We start from the raw sequence: 15894 nt of genomic DNA, 5'->3' as shown, positions 1-15894 counted from the left end.
TTCTGCGCACTTCGGCGACTCCACCTGAAGCCCTTCTCAGGCACTGAAAATGCTGTAGTCAAACTCTCGGTCTTGGAAACGCGTGTAGTCGTTCACTGTTTTATCCTAATTCCTTCACTTTGTGCTAATTACCTACAAAAAGTCAAGTTATTTTACTATTTATTTTCTGTTGACTGCTTCTTGACTGTTTCCACTGGAGAACCACTCAAGTGAGAAAAGTGTGAATTCCTGCAGTGGGTGTCCCCTGGGCATGGGACAAAGAATAAGCAAGACATTTCTTTGAAGTCTCATATTTTATCTTGAAAAATATGACTTACTGCATTTTACTTAATGATAAATCCATTTATTTTAATGTAAAAGTGATATCCTCTCATCCAAAAAGAAATCTTCGAACAAACCTGTTTCAAGGGTCACCTGCGTGGCTTAGTTAAGTGTCTCCTTCGGCTCAGGTCATGATCTTGGGGTCCTGGGCTGGAGTCCACATGGGGCTCCCTGCTCAGCGGGGAGTCTGCTTCTCCTTCTGCCTCCCCTCCCCCCGCTGTGCTCTCTTTCTCTGACAAATATATAAAAAAAAAATTTTTTTTTAAATCTTTTTCTATGTATTTTTGTCTCTGGAAAGCCCCTGGTGCTCTTCTTTACCGCCAGGGAAATCTCAACTACTGTTTGATAAGAATTAGTACTCATTCAGTACGTTTTTTGAAATTAATTTTAGCACTGTAACAGGGTAATTACTATATTCAGCATCTACTACCAGATTGTCACATTTTTACCAGCTTGTCACATTTTAACGAAGAACACTATGGCTTGAAAAAGTCTTTTGCTCCAACCAGGAATCTTTTAGAATATAGCTGGTTCTAGAATGAAAGCCATAGTGTAAACAACATAAACATAACTCAAAGTGGTGTACTTTTTCTTTTTTTTAACTGTTAGAAATTACTGGAACCAATTAGAGCTTGAAAGACCTTAAAGAGCATTTATCCAGGTAATCCCAATCTAAGGGAGTTTATGGATAAGTCTTGGAGGCTTTGAATCCCCTGAAATTATATGCAAAATTGTGTATGTACATTTTTGGAGGAGAGCACTGATAAAAGTTCATTACATTTTCAGAAGGATTAGTGTCTCTACAGTTAAAATGCACTCATCCAGTATGAGGTTATAAATGTGAAATTGGTCTAGAAAAGTAACTTTCAAAACCACACAGCTAAGTAACAGGCCTAGTGCTGCTGCTTTTTATATTTCCTTGGGCTCAAACTTTCTTTTTAAGAGAGAAGAAAACAGTTTTTCACTCTCTAAAGAAAAGCAATACAAAATTACATACTTGTTCAACTGGATTCAAACTGAGCATACTTCCTGCAAACCTCCTGTTCTCTTAAGGCAGGATGCAAAGAGCCATTTAATCTCATTCTTCTGAAAACTACAGTTGCCAAGAAACAACCGTTAAAAGTTCATTAACGCTAAAGCACAACAGGATTTTGTTGTTGTTGTTTTGCTTTTAAATTATTGATTGAAAAGCCTTCTACACTTGAGCCATGCATTGATTTATTCATTCATTCAACAAATATTTATTGAGTGCCTGGCTTTGGTTGGCTAAAGAAAAAACAGCTAGTTTGTTTTGGGAGTGGGGGGAGGCAGCAGTTGGTAAGGTGGATATACTGGGCTAAAAGCAGGATATAGCAGAGAAAATCAGCCTTGTTAGAAATATGAGAGTCTAATACTCCTCCTCAATTACCCTCCTTTCTCACTGTGGCAGGTAGCAAGTCTCCACTTTTAGGAAGACAGAGGTCATGTGCATATTCCCAGAGGATTTTGGTCTCTTTTTCACGTAGAGCTAAGGGAAGCTAAGAGTGGGTTACCTCCTCTGGACACTGGCCAATTGTCTGCCCTGGGATAAATTTGCTTCACCTGCTTCATGGGAATAATGCAGGTGAAATATGATAAGTCGGCATTTGGGGCTTTTAAGAGAACAAAACAGTATTTATGAACCCTTCCTTGTCACTGTCATCAACAAAGCCCCTGAATGTCCATCTTCTCTGGACCTTTGCTCAGGGTCCTCTGTACCCAGCTCCCACCATCATGCTGGGTGATTTCAACATGCATCATCGACATCCCTTCCTCAGCCTCCTTACCACCTTCTTATCAACGTCTAGCCTCTGCTTTCCTTTCTAACTATAGCTTGATCTCTCACCCATTCAGAGCAAAAATTGTGATTTTCCTTTTATAAAATACAGCTCTAAAATAAGAGAAGGAACAAAAAACTCATTAAAGTTTTACAAAAAGAATCCTTAACTGGTATGTTTTATTTGATGGCCAAGCTGCTATAGTAGTTAGGAATTGAGTTTAACTTCATACAGTAACCTAAAACAGCTGTGGCTTAACCAAGACATTGATCTCTTAAGTAAGAGAAATCTAGAGGTAGCCAGGCTAGTGCTGGCACAAGGAGTCCACAGTCACCAGAGACCTAGACCCGTTTTCTCTTTCAGATCCTATGTTCTTGTGCATGACTTCCTCCATGATGTCACCTCATAGGCCAAAATATGTGCAGAGTTTGGGTTCCAGCCATCATATCTATGATCTCAGCACTCTGTCTGGGGAAAGGGTGGAGGACAATAGGCCTCCTTCCAGCTAAACAAACTCCCTTGGCCCACACAGCTTTCCTCAACCCCCTTATAATGTTCTATTTACATCTTACTAGCCAGACTTTGGCCAGTTGAGCGCATCTACCTGTGCAGGGAAAGCTAGGAAATGTCTTTTAGTGAAGCCTATCTCTGCCCCCCAAATAAAGTCAGGGTTCTGTTATTAAGGAAGAAAAAGAAACTGAATAGTGGGTGGTGCCTAGCAATGTGTTCCACAGCTGTTCATCAATACCATCTCCCAGGAAGCTAGGGGAGATCTAGAGTAGGGACTCCACCCTGCTTTGTGTAAGGAGGCGTTCAATAAATAATGGTGAATGAATGATTTGAATCCATGCTGATTATTTTTTACATTCCAGGTAAATACAAACTACATACATCAAGCACTTTTTTTTAAGATTTTATTTATTTGACAGAGAGAGCAAGAGAGGGAACACAAGCAGGGTGTAGGGGCAGAGGGAGAAAGCAGGCTCCCCACTGAGCAGGGAGCCCGATGAAGGGCTCGATCCCAGGACCCTGAGATCATGACCTGAGCCAAAGGCAGACGCTTAACGACTGAGCCACCCAGGCACAAGCACTTATTAATACATACATCAAGCACTTATTAATAAGCTGCAGGGAAATGGCCAGACCCGAAGTGCCCCTATTTGGACTCAAAAGTTACCTTCTTACATTTTGAAACGTTGCATAGGCTTGCTACTTAGAAAAACAGAATCTGAGTGAGGTCTAATCCAAATCTACTGAATCGGGACCTACCTTTTAAACAACATGCCGAAGTAATTCTTCCACACGTTGAAATTTGGGAAGGCATGCTTTATTGTGTTTTTAAAAATGATACTGAACCACAGAAAAATTTCTTTAAAATATTTTCTTGTACCGGCTTTAAGTGGGGGGGTGGGTGGGACGGGTGCACGTGTTTGTGTGTTTTCCTTCAACTTCTTTCCACCAGCTGGTCAGCGTAATAATTTCAACCTGTAGAGGCTATAAAAAAGAGTCCATTAATTGCTGGTTCGAATAGTTAGCAGATAACTGAACTGAGGAAGGAAACGTCAACTTGTGGTTTCTGTCTTAAGGTTTTAGTTATTACAAGTGACTCAATTATTGTAGGGGGTGGGATGGAAACTTCAGTCAGTCCCTCAAACACATACTCCTCTCTGTCCCCACTGGCTTCCGGCTACCTTCCCTGGGGCCAGCATTTGGTAGAGGGGGGCTAGCAGGCTTAAAGCCAGCTTCTTAGTTTGCAGAAGTCCCCCCAGGTGACCCCTATGGACTCCTGCTCCAACCACACCTTAACCCCATTGTAATGAAAGTCAAGCAATTCATTGCCTAGCAGGAATTGTCACTAAGTGTAATTACTATTCTCAGGCAGTTGTGAGAGGTATTTGCTGGCGTGAGAGGTGTTAGCCCCCTTACCTGGAATTTCTGATACAGGAATAAAAACTGTGGAGACCTGGTCTCATTCTGCCAAGTTTCTGGATAAATGGCGGGGCAGGAGAATTTTGCAGGTTTTGGCAGAGCTCAACAAAATCATTATTACTGGTACTGGCAAAGGTAAGCTGTTTTTTTCCTACTCTGAATGAAAATGAAGGCCATCCGTGCTCTATTTCTTACATGATTTTTGGCAATTTACCAACTATTGCTTTGGAAATAGGTGTTCTTAAACAGTTAACGCAGAAATCATCCTTACCCTTACCCCTTAGCCTCCGGGGAAAGAAGAAAGAGTCCTGGGGTTCTGAATGATTCTGCCTTGGTTGGTGAGGTCATTCCTGTTGTCTCCTCTCCACTACTAGGGGGAAGCCAGTGTTCCAACCCTGCCAAGCTTACCACTCCGGCAACTGGTTTGAACAACAGCACAGCGGTTACTCCCTTTCTGTCTCCACCTGTGGCTGTGCAGCAGATGGAAATGGACTCGACCTTTCTGTGCGGGAGACCTCTGGACCCCCAGCTGAAACTCTGGTCCCGCCTAAGGTATCCCTCCCTGAAATGATTCCTAGACCATCCGTGTGCCCAACATAGAAGCATCTTTTTCCTGTCTTCACGCCTCCAGATGCTCTCATTACAATTCCCACAGCCGTGGCTTTTGCTCCGCATTTTAATACCAGAGAGTAAAAGCTGATGACTGAAGAAATTCGGCGAACAATTTAAGTCATTACTATCTTCCAAAAACAAAATCCTAGGCTGATGACGTCTGTGCCTAAATTCTTACTACTAAATTTTAGATGACCATTCAATTGATTTTACTCTTAAAATAGGACTAGAGGTAGTTTTGCAGTAGCAGAAAACATTAACACGCTTTTCAAAGATATCCTAATATTTTGGTTACTAAAGTAAGCTATTTCTGAAATCACACAGAGGGACTAGAGTAAGGGAAAGCTTTCTCCATCCTTTTCCCCATCCCTTCCCTCTTCCCCATCTCCTCCCCATTTAGAAGAAAGTCCTGTTCAAGTACATCTACGTCCTCTAGATTTTTCCCTTCTACTCTTCGTAAATCAGCGTGATTGGGCTTTATTTTTGTTTAGGGAGTTGGGGGAGACTTGAGTAAGAACAGACTGAGTAGTACATACTGGTTTACTCTTTGCTTCTGCTTATAGGTTGCATTAGATGTCCCTCCCCACCCACCCACCCAGTTCACCCTTTTAATAAAGAGCTTTCTTTAAAAGTTGCCCATTTGGATGTGCTGTGATATTAGCTCATCCCTTATTGACTAACATTTTGAATGTTCTCAGTGCTTTAAAAACTTTTACCTATCTCCAAGTAGTTGAGTGGTTTTTGGCTAAGAATAAATTTCTAGAGGGGCGCCTGGTGGCTTAGTCTGTTAAGCGTCCTGACTCTTGATTGCCGCTCAGGTCATGATCTCAGGGTCGTGAGACCGAGCCCCGGGTTGGGCTCTGGGCTCAGCGAGGAGTCTGCTTGAGATGTCCTCTCCCTCTCCCCTCCCCCTGCTTTCATACTCGCTCATGCACACACTCTCTCTCAAATCTTAAAAAATTCTGGAAGTGGAAGGTCTGGATCAAAGGATATAACATTTAAAATTTCAGACAGCAAATTACCAAAAAGCTTGCCTAAATTTATGCTTTTCATGGCTGCTGTGGGTATGCTTGCCTCTCTCTGTTTCTGTGTGTGATTAACCAATGTGACAGGTGAGGAAGCCATATGTCTATTATTGAGGGCAAATACCTTTTAAACTGTTTCTTGGTATCTGTGTTCTGTGACCTCATTGATGTCCTTTGTCCACCTTTTTTTCTGTTGGTTGTGCCCCTTTCTCTGACTGTGTAGATACTTACATATTATGGAAATGAGCACTTAGTCAAAGTGTTAGTTTTCTCTCCAGTCTGTTTGGTAATGTCCTCCTTGTGGGATGGCCTGTGCCTTAAACCCAGAATTAGATTTAATGTTTAAGCCCTCAGTTTTTAAAACTTGCATTTGTTTTTTTGGGTTTTTTTTTTTGCCCAAACTTTTCATTTTCAGTTTCTCAAGTCTGTTTGAGGTGTGCCTTCTTCTATATAAAATATCTTGTTAGATTTCTTGGCTTTTTCTTTTTAAACCCAAATCGGCCTTTTAGCAGATGTTTGATATTGCATCACTTACAAAAAAATAAAAATCTTTTGCTACATTGCCTGAGGTTTTAGCACATTTTTTTCTTCTACCCCTTCCCTTTTTTGACCTTTTGGAAAATGGTCTATGTGTCTTCTGGTGGTTACCTCTATCTTAAATAGAGAAGTGTAGGTTTGAGTATATTAGCAACTTTGGGAACGAAAATGATTCCTGATTTCTGTGTACTAGTGAGAAAATGAAGAAATTAACACTGGACAAAGAAATAAGACAGACACAACAACAAAAGAACAAAGAAACATAAGTAACATTTTAAAAAGAAATTAATACCCCTTTTTCTCTTCTTGTCCCCACTCCCCTTCTTTTCTCCATTTTTGTTGACACCTTCTGGGATTTTCATCCCACTCTCCAGGCATATTATTACTATAACATGCAGTTTCAAGAATTATAAATATATTCTTGTGCCACCTGCCTGCTTTCCTGGTGGGAGTTTTGGTTATGAAGCTGATCATCAAAATTCCAGATGGTAAGGCTGTGCCAGGCATCTTTTGCTCACATGCCCTTGCTTTAGTCTTGCCTAAGGAAGTGTGACCTCTGCCAGATGTCACAGTTTATTGCCCGTTTCCCCTACCATAGCACGCCTATGTTCTTAGCTCTTATTTCTCCAAGAGCTTAGCCTCCTGAGAGCCCTCTGCATTTTGACATTGTGTCTTAAGATCAGAGGATGTGAATATCTTCAAAATGATTCTCAGGTCTTTGGGCTCCATCAGCGCATCTGTCCCAAACTCCCACTAGCAGAGGAAAACAGTTACTAGATGTGCCCTTCTTCAAGGACACCAGCACTGCCCAGGTGCCCCTCACACAAAGAGAAACCTCCATCTCCAGAGAGCATCTGCTCCCTGAACCCTGGTAATGTAGGATCCACATTTACCAGAACACATGTTGAAAAGGAGGAAATGTGAAGTTATTTGGAAACTGTATTATAAGAAATGCCTCATTCAAGCACAGACTCTGGCTGTCTTAGCCCTTTCTAAATAGGAAAAACATGCCAATGGTGAAATTAAATTTATGGTAACCATATAATTTATTTTTGAAACCAGGATCTATTTCTGACGGAAAGGGAGGCATACTTTCAGATAGATTGAAAAGAAGAGCTAGGGGTTCTTTGGCTTTCAATATAATCTCAACCTTCTTAGCAAGGGAGGCTTAATTGAGTTCATTGGTGCCAGGAACTACCAGGGCTCTTCTTGGATTGGCTGGTTCCTTGGAACAGCTGTACATCCTTAACAAAGACAGTTCCCAACAGGTGCCTATGGAGAGGAGTCATAGAAACTTACACTGTCCCAGGACAGCCAATAGGGTCTGGGTTAACCAACCAAGATTTATTTGGGGAGTGCTTCTGGAATTTACTTCTTCGATTGACTGGTTTGCTTTTCTCTAGTCTCTGCATCTGCTTAAGCACCTATTGTCCTGGTCCTTATCTGAGCCATGGGCTTGGGGTATGATTAGAAGGCCACAGAGAGAATGTGCTCATGAAGATTTTGCAAGTTGTCATCTGGAACTAAGGGTAGACCACCAGGTAGAGAGTTGGGCATTTATTTAATGCAGGGACTGTGGAGTCTGGATACCTGGGTCCCTGGTGTCTGGTTCATATTCGAGGCCCTGGGAGGCCAGTTAGTTCCCAGAAGCTTCAGAGAGCCCTGAGGTCTTTGTCAGGCATGTTCCTCCTTTATGATTTTTTCTTCTGTTGACTTCACCTATTTTATAATTATAGTCCTTCATCATTTTGACAGCTAATGTTTTCTTTAAAAGCATGTGTTGATAATAAACCTTTAAGAAAATTTTTTCTTAACATCCTGATTTCCTTATAGGAAAGCAGAGCTCTGGCAGAGAAGCAAGATGAAGACCCACTGGAAGGTAACAGAAACCCTATGTGGCCATGGTCGAAAACAAAACTAACCCATTCCAGGTTACTCATTACTCAGCTGGCTTTCAGAAGCTGAGAGATTCTACTGGAAAATTCCTACGTAGGTCACATAAGCAGTTTTCTTCAGCAATTTGTCTGGTCTTGGGAAACTGCTTCTGTGGGAAGCTTGAGTAAAGCCACCTGTTTGGGTCTTTCTGAAGGACTAGGAAATGGGTACGTTTCCAAACAATAAGACAATAACTTGTTTTTAAGATCTGTTTCTTCCATAAATGTAAACATTGGGATTAATTCTGCTTTATTTTTTATTTTTTTAAAGATTTTTATTCTATTTATTTAATTTTTTTAATTAATTAATTAATTTATTTATTTATTTGATAGAGCAAGAGCAAGCGAGCACACAAGCAGGGGGAGGGGCAGAGGAAGAGGGAGAAGCAGGCTCCACACTGAGCAGGGAGTCTGACATGGGGCTCAATCCCAGAACCCTGAGCTGAAGGCAGACGCTTAACTGACTGAGTCACCCAGGTGCCCCTTAATTCTGCTTTAATTTTGATTGTTAAGGGGAAAAGTATCAGGTGATCACTGTGGCCTGGCCTCCTAGCTTCCCTCGGGGTTATTGGTTCCTGGAGGACATCACAGGCCCTGTCTGTGGTGTCAGGCAGTGCTCCTTGTAGTTCTTGATCTGTTTTGAAAAGAACAAAGTGCATCTGCCCAGAGCAGGGCCTGTTTCTGACTGTGTCTTCTTCGAGGAAGGGAAGAAAGTGTCTGGCCTGTTTTACTTAAGTTATGGGAAAGAGAAGTGGGACAGACAGGCAGAGATAAGACCGTTGCCTACTTCTTATCACTTCCCCCACCTCCAGGGCTCCCCCACCAGACCAAACCCACCCACTGCCTTGTGACTTTGTAGTTCCAGTGACTAAGTCAGCAGGTTAACAGGTGCTCAGTGTTCAAATGAAATGCAACTGATGTTTAAAAGAAATCTTTAAATGCTATGGGGTAGTTCTAGTTTTATTGAAATATATTTGGCTGACACATAAATAAAAGGTGCCTATTCCAGCTCTCAGGGGGATTTCATTCTGGTTAAAGCATGAGTCAAATCTCCCTGCTTTCATCAGTCCTGCAGACATTATAAAGATTAGAGGAAAACCTACAAAGAGTGTGCTTTCTGGATGCAGACTGCCAGGGTTCAGATCTCACTTATGAGTTCTGTAATTCCAGACAAATTCATCTCCAGGGCATCAGCCTATAAAATGGGATGTTAAAACCGACCTCGTAGAAAGTGTGAGGACAATAGCTCTAAAGTGCTTTTAAGTGTTTTAACAGCATCTGGCAGGTAATAGCCACTTCAGCGGTTAGTATAAGCTCTTCGTAGAGCTGGAGCAGCTCTGTCCAGGGGAAATGTGATTCGAAACACAAATCCACCCACGTAGACAGTTTTAAATTTTCTAGTAGCCAAATTAAAAAAAAAAAACAAAAACAAAAACTAAAAAGAGATAGACAGATGAAATTTCAATATTTGTAAACTAATATACCCAAAATATTTCATTTAAACATATAATGAATATGAAAGTGAGATTTTTAAAAATCTTAATAGTAAGTGTTCAAAATGCAGTGTGTATTTACGTCACATCTCCATGAGGACTAGCCTTATTTCAAGTGCTCAGTAAGCACATGTGGTCAGTGCCTACTGTGGTGGACAGCGTGGTCTCGAGGGCCCACAGGTTTAGGGAAGATGTAATTAGTTTGTCTTTTGTGGGTTTCTTTACCACTAGGGCCAACGTCACTGGAAGGGCCTAGATCATTAATCTGGGGTTCATAGCTGACCACAGTGTGTCTGTTTTTAGGCCATAGATGACAGGACAGGCAGTGGTCTGCTCATAAGCATGGTGGTGCTGACACCTTTCCTGCCACCAGGAACCTGCAAAGCCAGGAGCCTTCTAACAAACAACTGCGCATAGCAGTGAAGGAAAGGACCCTGGGGCTTGACCTTAAGAAAGAATTTCACGGGTCGCCTGGGTGGCTTAGTCAGTTAAGCGTTGGACTCTTGATTTGGCTCAGGTCATGATCTCAGGGTTGTCAGATGGAGTCCTGCCTTCAGCTCCATGCTCAGTGGGGAGTCTGCTTCCCCCTCTCCCTCTACCCCTCCCCCTGCTTGAGCACTCTCTGTCTCTCTCTCAAAATAAATAATCTTAAAAAATTTTTTTAGAAAGTTAAGGAAAAAAAAAACAAAGCAATAGAAGCATCTAATTTTATGACCAGAAGCTCTCAAAGGAAATGTAGTTCAAAAGAGATGGGAAGCTCTAAAGAATAAGAATTGGACAGCATAGTCATGAATGACTCCAGAGAAGAAAGTAGGAAGTAGCTCATGAAACCTATATGATGCATTAAGCCTACTTGGTGATCTTGGTTCTAAAATAAGTATAGAAGGATATTAGTCAGCTTAGGCTGCTATAACAAAATGCCACAGACTGGGTGGCTTGAATAACAAAGTTATTTCTCATAGCTCTGGACACTGAGAAGTCCAAAATCAAGGTGCTAGCTGATTCAGTGCCTGGTGAGAGGTCTCTGCCTGGCTTGAAGATGGCCACCTTCTCATTATATCCTCACCAGGCAGGGGGAGAGAGCGCACCAGTACTGGTATCCTTTTTTGTAAGGGCACTAATCCCATCAGACTAGGGCCCAACCCTCATGAGCTCAACCAACCCTAATTATCTCCCAAAGTCCCCATCTCCAAATACCATCACATTGGAAGTAAGTGTTTCAACCTATGAATCTGGGGGGGACACAAACATTTAGCCTATACTAGGCATACAAATACAAAGGAGTAGCATGATCCCATGTATTAGGAAGTAAAAAAATTACAGTCCTGAATGAGCTAAGGCTTGCAAAAATTACAAAGGAAGAGAGGGCTTCTTTGGTTACATTCAGTACAGGGAGAGAAAATAAGGGATGGCATTAAAAACCTTGGAAACCCGGCAACTTGGAAGTAATATCTAGGTCTAATGCTTTCATGATAACTTAACACCACCTCATCATAGGGTTCCAGGTTTTAAAGAAGAAAGGCCAGGCCTCCCTCTGTTTCTGAATTAATTGCTCTATATAGTTTGCATCACTTACATCAATCTGTTAATTAAGCAAATAAAGCAACATGTTTATTGTTTCAAAGCCCCATCCTATGGGTTTGGTCTGGGCTCCCTTGCACTGTGTCCACCCAGGTGCTCATGCTAGAAACTCTGGGCTCGTCCTTGACCCTCCGTTTCTCTTTAGCCCCAAAGTGAGTCCATTTCCAAATACTGTCCATTCATCTCCCAAACCTCTCTTGAGTCCATCCATCTCCTCCATCTCTTCCACCACAGAGATGCTCGTTGAGTCTGGTAGTGGTGCTTTTCCAGCTTTAATTTCTATTTTCAAATCTTATTGAAAGGAAACATGCAATTTAAAAATTCTAACATGAAATGTCTGCAATATTTTCCTGCTCATTTTTTTTGAAACTCTGATTTTAAGCCATTGCCAATATGTGTCCTATAAAACGTATTTTTTTCATATGCATTAATTGGCTCCTGCAGATCCAAACCTTCACGTGAATATTGAGGAATTAAACAAGGAGTTTATGATGAAAAGTGAGGAACTCTACGACTCTCTCATGAGTTGCCACTGGCAGCCTTTGGATACGGTTCACTCTGAAATCCCAGATGAGCCCCCAGAGAAACATGATGTTCATTAAGCTACCCCACTGTTCTATTGATTGCCTCCTGTTTTGTTTTTGTTTTTGCAAAAAAAAAAAAAAATTCTCCCAGGAATGTACTGGATGCTATATGTAAATGCAGATCTCCAGGTCTTGATTGTGACTGACATGATAAAATGTGATGTAAATAAACTTTACCAGCACATCCATTTCTGGAAGTGTGTTATATTAAATAAATGCCAGAAGAGATCACATAACTATCATGGTAGACCAAGCTGAACTATAAGACATTTGAAAATAGGTCTAATAGGAAAATGGGCCTGACGTGAACTGGTTGGGGCATTAATGGATAGACGTGTAAATATATAAAGAGTATGGTAGCACATAATCTGTCTTGATGGGAATTCATAGCCAGAAGTTGGCAGGTGAACAATGATCCTTTAAAGTTTGGGGCAGCTTTGTAATGAAACTCAGCTTGGTGGGGCAATATATATCCTAACATGCAGAAATTGAGAATATTTGATTAAGAAGGCCTAGATTTAGAATAAGAGAATTGAGTGAAAGATAAAATGAAACTATCAGCATAAATGTATATATTGGAAAGGCTCCTGCCCTGTTGCTGGAATAGCCCACACTGCCTCTGATCTCCTGCTTATCGCTATTAATCCTATGAAAGGATAAACATCCGGCTTAAGCATGAGGATGTCTTTACATCCTCTATTACCAAATGGGACGAGGGTACAATGGGAGGTAGCAAATGCTGGGTTGTGGGGCAGAGAAGGCAAGAACGACCACATATCTCTATTGGAGATCAATGATTCTTCAGAATTTTCAGGTTAGCGATGATGGGGACAAATTCGAATGTGAGCAGAGGACTCCTCGTGATAGAAACCAGATAGTGGCAAATGCAGTATGAAAAGCAATGATTACTGCCAATTGGGACCAATGATAGCTGCAAAAAGGGGCAGGAGCTCTCCATTCTAAACAAGAGAGAAATGGACAAAAACACAGATGTTTACACTGTTGACATTGGTGTAGTTGGATGCCTCTAGTAAATTTCTGGGTAACGGGTCATCTGTCACTGGCTGGTGTGGCCCTGTGAAGTCCTCAGACCTATTCAAGTCCTTCTGTTGAGAGTTAACAGTGACCTGATTGGTTGTGATAACCCCCATTGGGCCTATGTTGTGGATCAATGTGGGTCATAGATAATCAACAGTGACTTTGCAGTTCTGTTTGTGGTTCTTGTGTCCATGCAGATGAGCACCCGAGAGCAAGGGCAGGAAGTATTTCTGTGCTGCAAGCAGAGAGCTAAGAAAACCAAAGATGGAACCTTGTGCTCACCACTGACTGATGACCACTACTTGGAAAAATGTTTTAATTTCTGGTACTACGATGTTTTGCTGAAGAACAAGAAAACCATTGGGCCAATAAGATGGATCCCCAGTGTCTGATGAGGCAACTTTAGGATTGTGTGGACCTATGGACCCTTGCTTCTGATCGAGTAGCCTTCGTGGAGATGGGGACTGGGAGGATTAGGCTCTTCCTTATGATGGAAGTGCTGTGAACTGACTGCGGGGTGGGCCTGTGGTACTGTACATTGATTGGTGTAGGGTGCTTTGAGACCTAATGGTGTGCTTCAGTTTTCCTTGAGTGAACTCCATTGGGGTTTCAGCAGGAATCTGCAGGCCAGCAAGAGTCCTAGAGTTACTGAGATGTGACCTGTCTTAAAAACAAGAGGGAGAGGGGATGTGGCTGGCATCACTACTTCCTTTATCCACTGTGCCTTCGGTAAACAGGCTTCTGCCTCAACAGTCTGCATGTTGTATAGTTGGCACTTGGTTTTGTCTGTCAGCCTATCTTTTCTAGGAGATGCTTTTCTGACTCAAATCTTGGGATTCTTCTTTTTTTTTTTAAGATTTATTTATTTATTTGAGAGAAAGAGAACAAAAGAGAGAGAGAGCGTGCATGAGCGGGAGGGGCAGAGGGAGAAGAAGAAAGAATCTCAAGCAGACTCCATACTGAGCGCAGAGCCCAACACAGGGCTCAGTCCCACGATCCTGAGATCATGTCCTGAGGTGAAACCAAGAGTCAGATGCTTAACGGACTGCACTAGTCAGTTGGTATTCAAATCTTGGGATTCTGGTGAGGTCTTTTCTATCCTCAATGGCCCTTCTTCTTTTTAATATTAACATATAATGTATTATTTGTTTCAGGGGTACAGGTGTGTGATTCATCAGTCTTACATAACACACAACGCTCACCACAACACATACCCTCCCTAATGTCCATCACTCAGCCACCCTGTCCCCCCTCCAGCACCCCTCAGTTTGTTCCCTGAGATTAAAGTCTCTTATGGTTTGTCTCCCTCTCTGGTTTCATCTTGTTTCATTTTTTCCTCTCTTCCCCTATGATCCTCTGCCTTGTTTCTTAAATTCCACATGTCAGTGAGATCATATGATAATTGTCTTTCTCTGATTGACTTATTTCGCTTAGTATAATACCCTCTAGTTCCATCCATGTCATTGCAAATGTCAAGATTTCATTTTTGATGGCTGTGTAATATTCCATTGTACATATATATACACACACCACATCTTCTTTATCCAGTCATCTGTGGATGGACATCTGGGCTCTTCCCATAGTTTGGCTATTGTGGACACTCAGTGACCCTTCTTCTTGATCACAGCTGATGACTGTTCTATTCCTGGGCTCTGATACAGCCTAAGCCACAGTACCTGCCTCAGTAGATTGGCCAGAATGATCTCATGACCTAGTTGAACCATCAAATCTTCGCTCAAATTTTTGAAGACACTCAGCCCTCTGGTGGTGAAGCTAGGAGAGATGGGGCCCAGGAGCTGCTGCAGCAATGTCTCCTATTCTGGGATAAAGTTAATTTACAGAGAGAAGCAAGTAGTCATGCTAGCGGGAGAGAGTCAGGTGGTGTGTACTCTCTAGTTTTTGATTTTTGTACCCTATCATTTTCAGGAATCATTAAGTTTCCCATACAATTCCATTGTTGGTTCAGTTTCCCTCATTGCAACCCAGTGTGTCCAAATTTAAATCAAGTTCTTAATTTGGTCATCCCATGTGGGCAGGTTAGAAAGACTTGGGTGGTGGTCTCCATTTTCATTCTGCTAGTTAACAACCTCCGAGGGCTGCATGTTCTGTCTTACATTTTTCTCAGGGTAAACTCATCCACTCCTATTCCACTCTATGCATTCTGGGCAAGAAGCCACATTTATGTTTGCAGCACAGACCTTTCTTTTGAGCTCCACATTACGTGTATCTTTATCTTACTGCTTACTTGATTATTCACCTTGCATGCCAAATAGGTGTTCCAAAATTACCAAATTTGTAATGGACTGTTCTTAGTTTTACCTCTATTAATAAATGCCACGTTCAATCAAGCAATGCTTGAGCCCCATGTACTTCCCCTGGAGGGATTTAGAGGTGGGAGAGGGGAGATGGATAACTATATGAATTTACTGCTATTACTGGAGGGTAAATTTTGGGCTCTCAACTCCAGAGAAAGGTAAAGATTTGGGTTGCAGGGTGGCAAAGCACCCACCCACACTAGTGAAGATCTGGCCCAGGTGGGGTGGTGGGAGCTGACCTTCCTGCAGTGGCTGCCCTCACAGGTGCTGGAATAGAACACTTTTGCAGCAGGGTTAAAAAAAAAAATTTTTTTTTTTGCTGGTAAAATACACATAATGTAAAATTTACTATCATAACCATTTTTAAGGTACAGTTCAGTGATATTAAATACATTCATATTGATGTGCCACCATCACCACCATTTGTCTCCAGAACTCTTTCAACCTGCAAAACTGACATTCTGTACCCAGTGAACAATACCTCCACATTTCCTACTCCTTCCAGCCCCCCAGAAACCATGGTTCTACTTTCCGTCTCTGTGGATTTGCCTCTTTTGGGTATTTCATATAAATGGAATCATATAATATGTCATCTTTTGTGTCTCGCTTATTTCCCTTAGCATAATGCCCTCAGGGTCCATCCATGTTGTTGCAAATGGCAAGATCTTTCTTTTTTATGGCTGAGAAATATTCCATTGTTATGTATACACCAGAGTTTGTTTATCCCTT

At 41.8% G+C, this 15894-nt stretch overlaps 1 protein-coding gene across 1 annotated transcript; it reads left to right on the top strand.

Moving 5' to 3' along the window:
* Positions 1-4054: 4054 nt before the first annotated feature.
* C9H6orf52 (chromosome 9 C6orf52 homolog) lies at positions 4055-11989 on the top strand. The gene is made up of 4 exons (XM_036071093.2): positions 4055-4181; positions 4421-4598; positions 8054-8099; positions 11673-11989. The coding sequence occupies exons 1-4, from the start codon at positions 4111-4113 to the stop codon at positions 11828-11830; spliced, it is 453 nt and encodes a 150-aa protein (XP_035926986.1). The 5' UTR covers positions 4055-4110; the 3' UTR covers positions 11831-11989.
* The last annotated feature ends 3905 nt before the right edge of the window (positions 11990-15894 follow it).

Source organism: Halichoerus grypus, chromosome 9 (assembly GCF_964656455.1).
Source record: "Halichoerus grypus chromosome 9, mHalGry1.hap1.1, whole genome shotgun sequence".
Classification (NCBI taxonomy): Eukaryota; Metazoa; Chordata; class Mammalia; order Carnivora; family Phocidae; genus Halichoerus; species Halichoerus grypus.
The sequence above is the reverse complement of the archived record's forward strand: the minus strand, read 5'-3'. Positions and strand labels throughout refer to the sequence as shown.

Excerpts from the sequence above, each read along its gene's own strand:
- C9H6orf52 (XM_036071093.2), top strand. The coding sequence starts at position 4,111 with ATGGCGGGGCAGGAGAATTTTGCAGGTTTTGGCAGAGCTCAACAAAAT. Across the intron at positions 4,182-4,420 it reads TATTACTGGTACTGGCAAAG|GGGGAAGCCAGTGTTCCAAC; the intron begins GTAAGCTGTTTT and ends CTCCACTACTAG. Across the intron at positions 8,100-11,672 it reads AGATGAAGACCCACTGGAAG|ATCCAAACCTTCACGTGAAT; the intron begins GTAACAGAAACC and ends TGGCTCCTGCAG.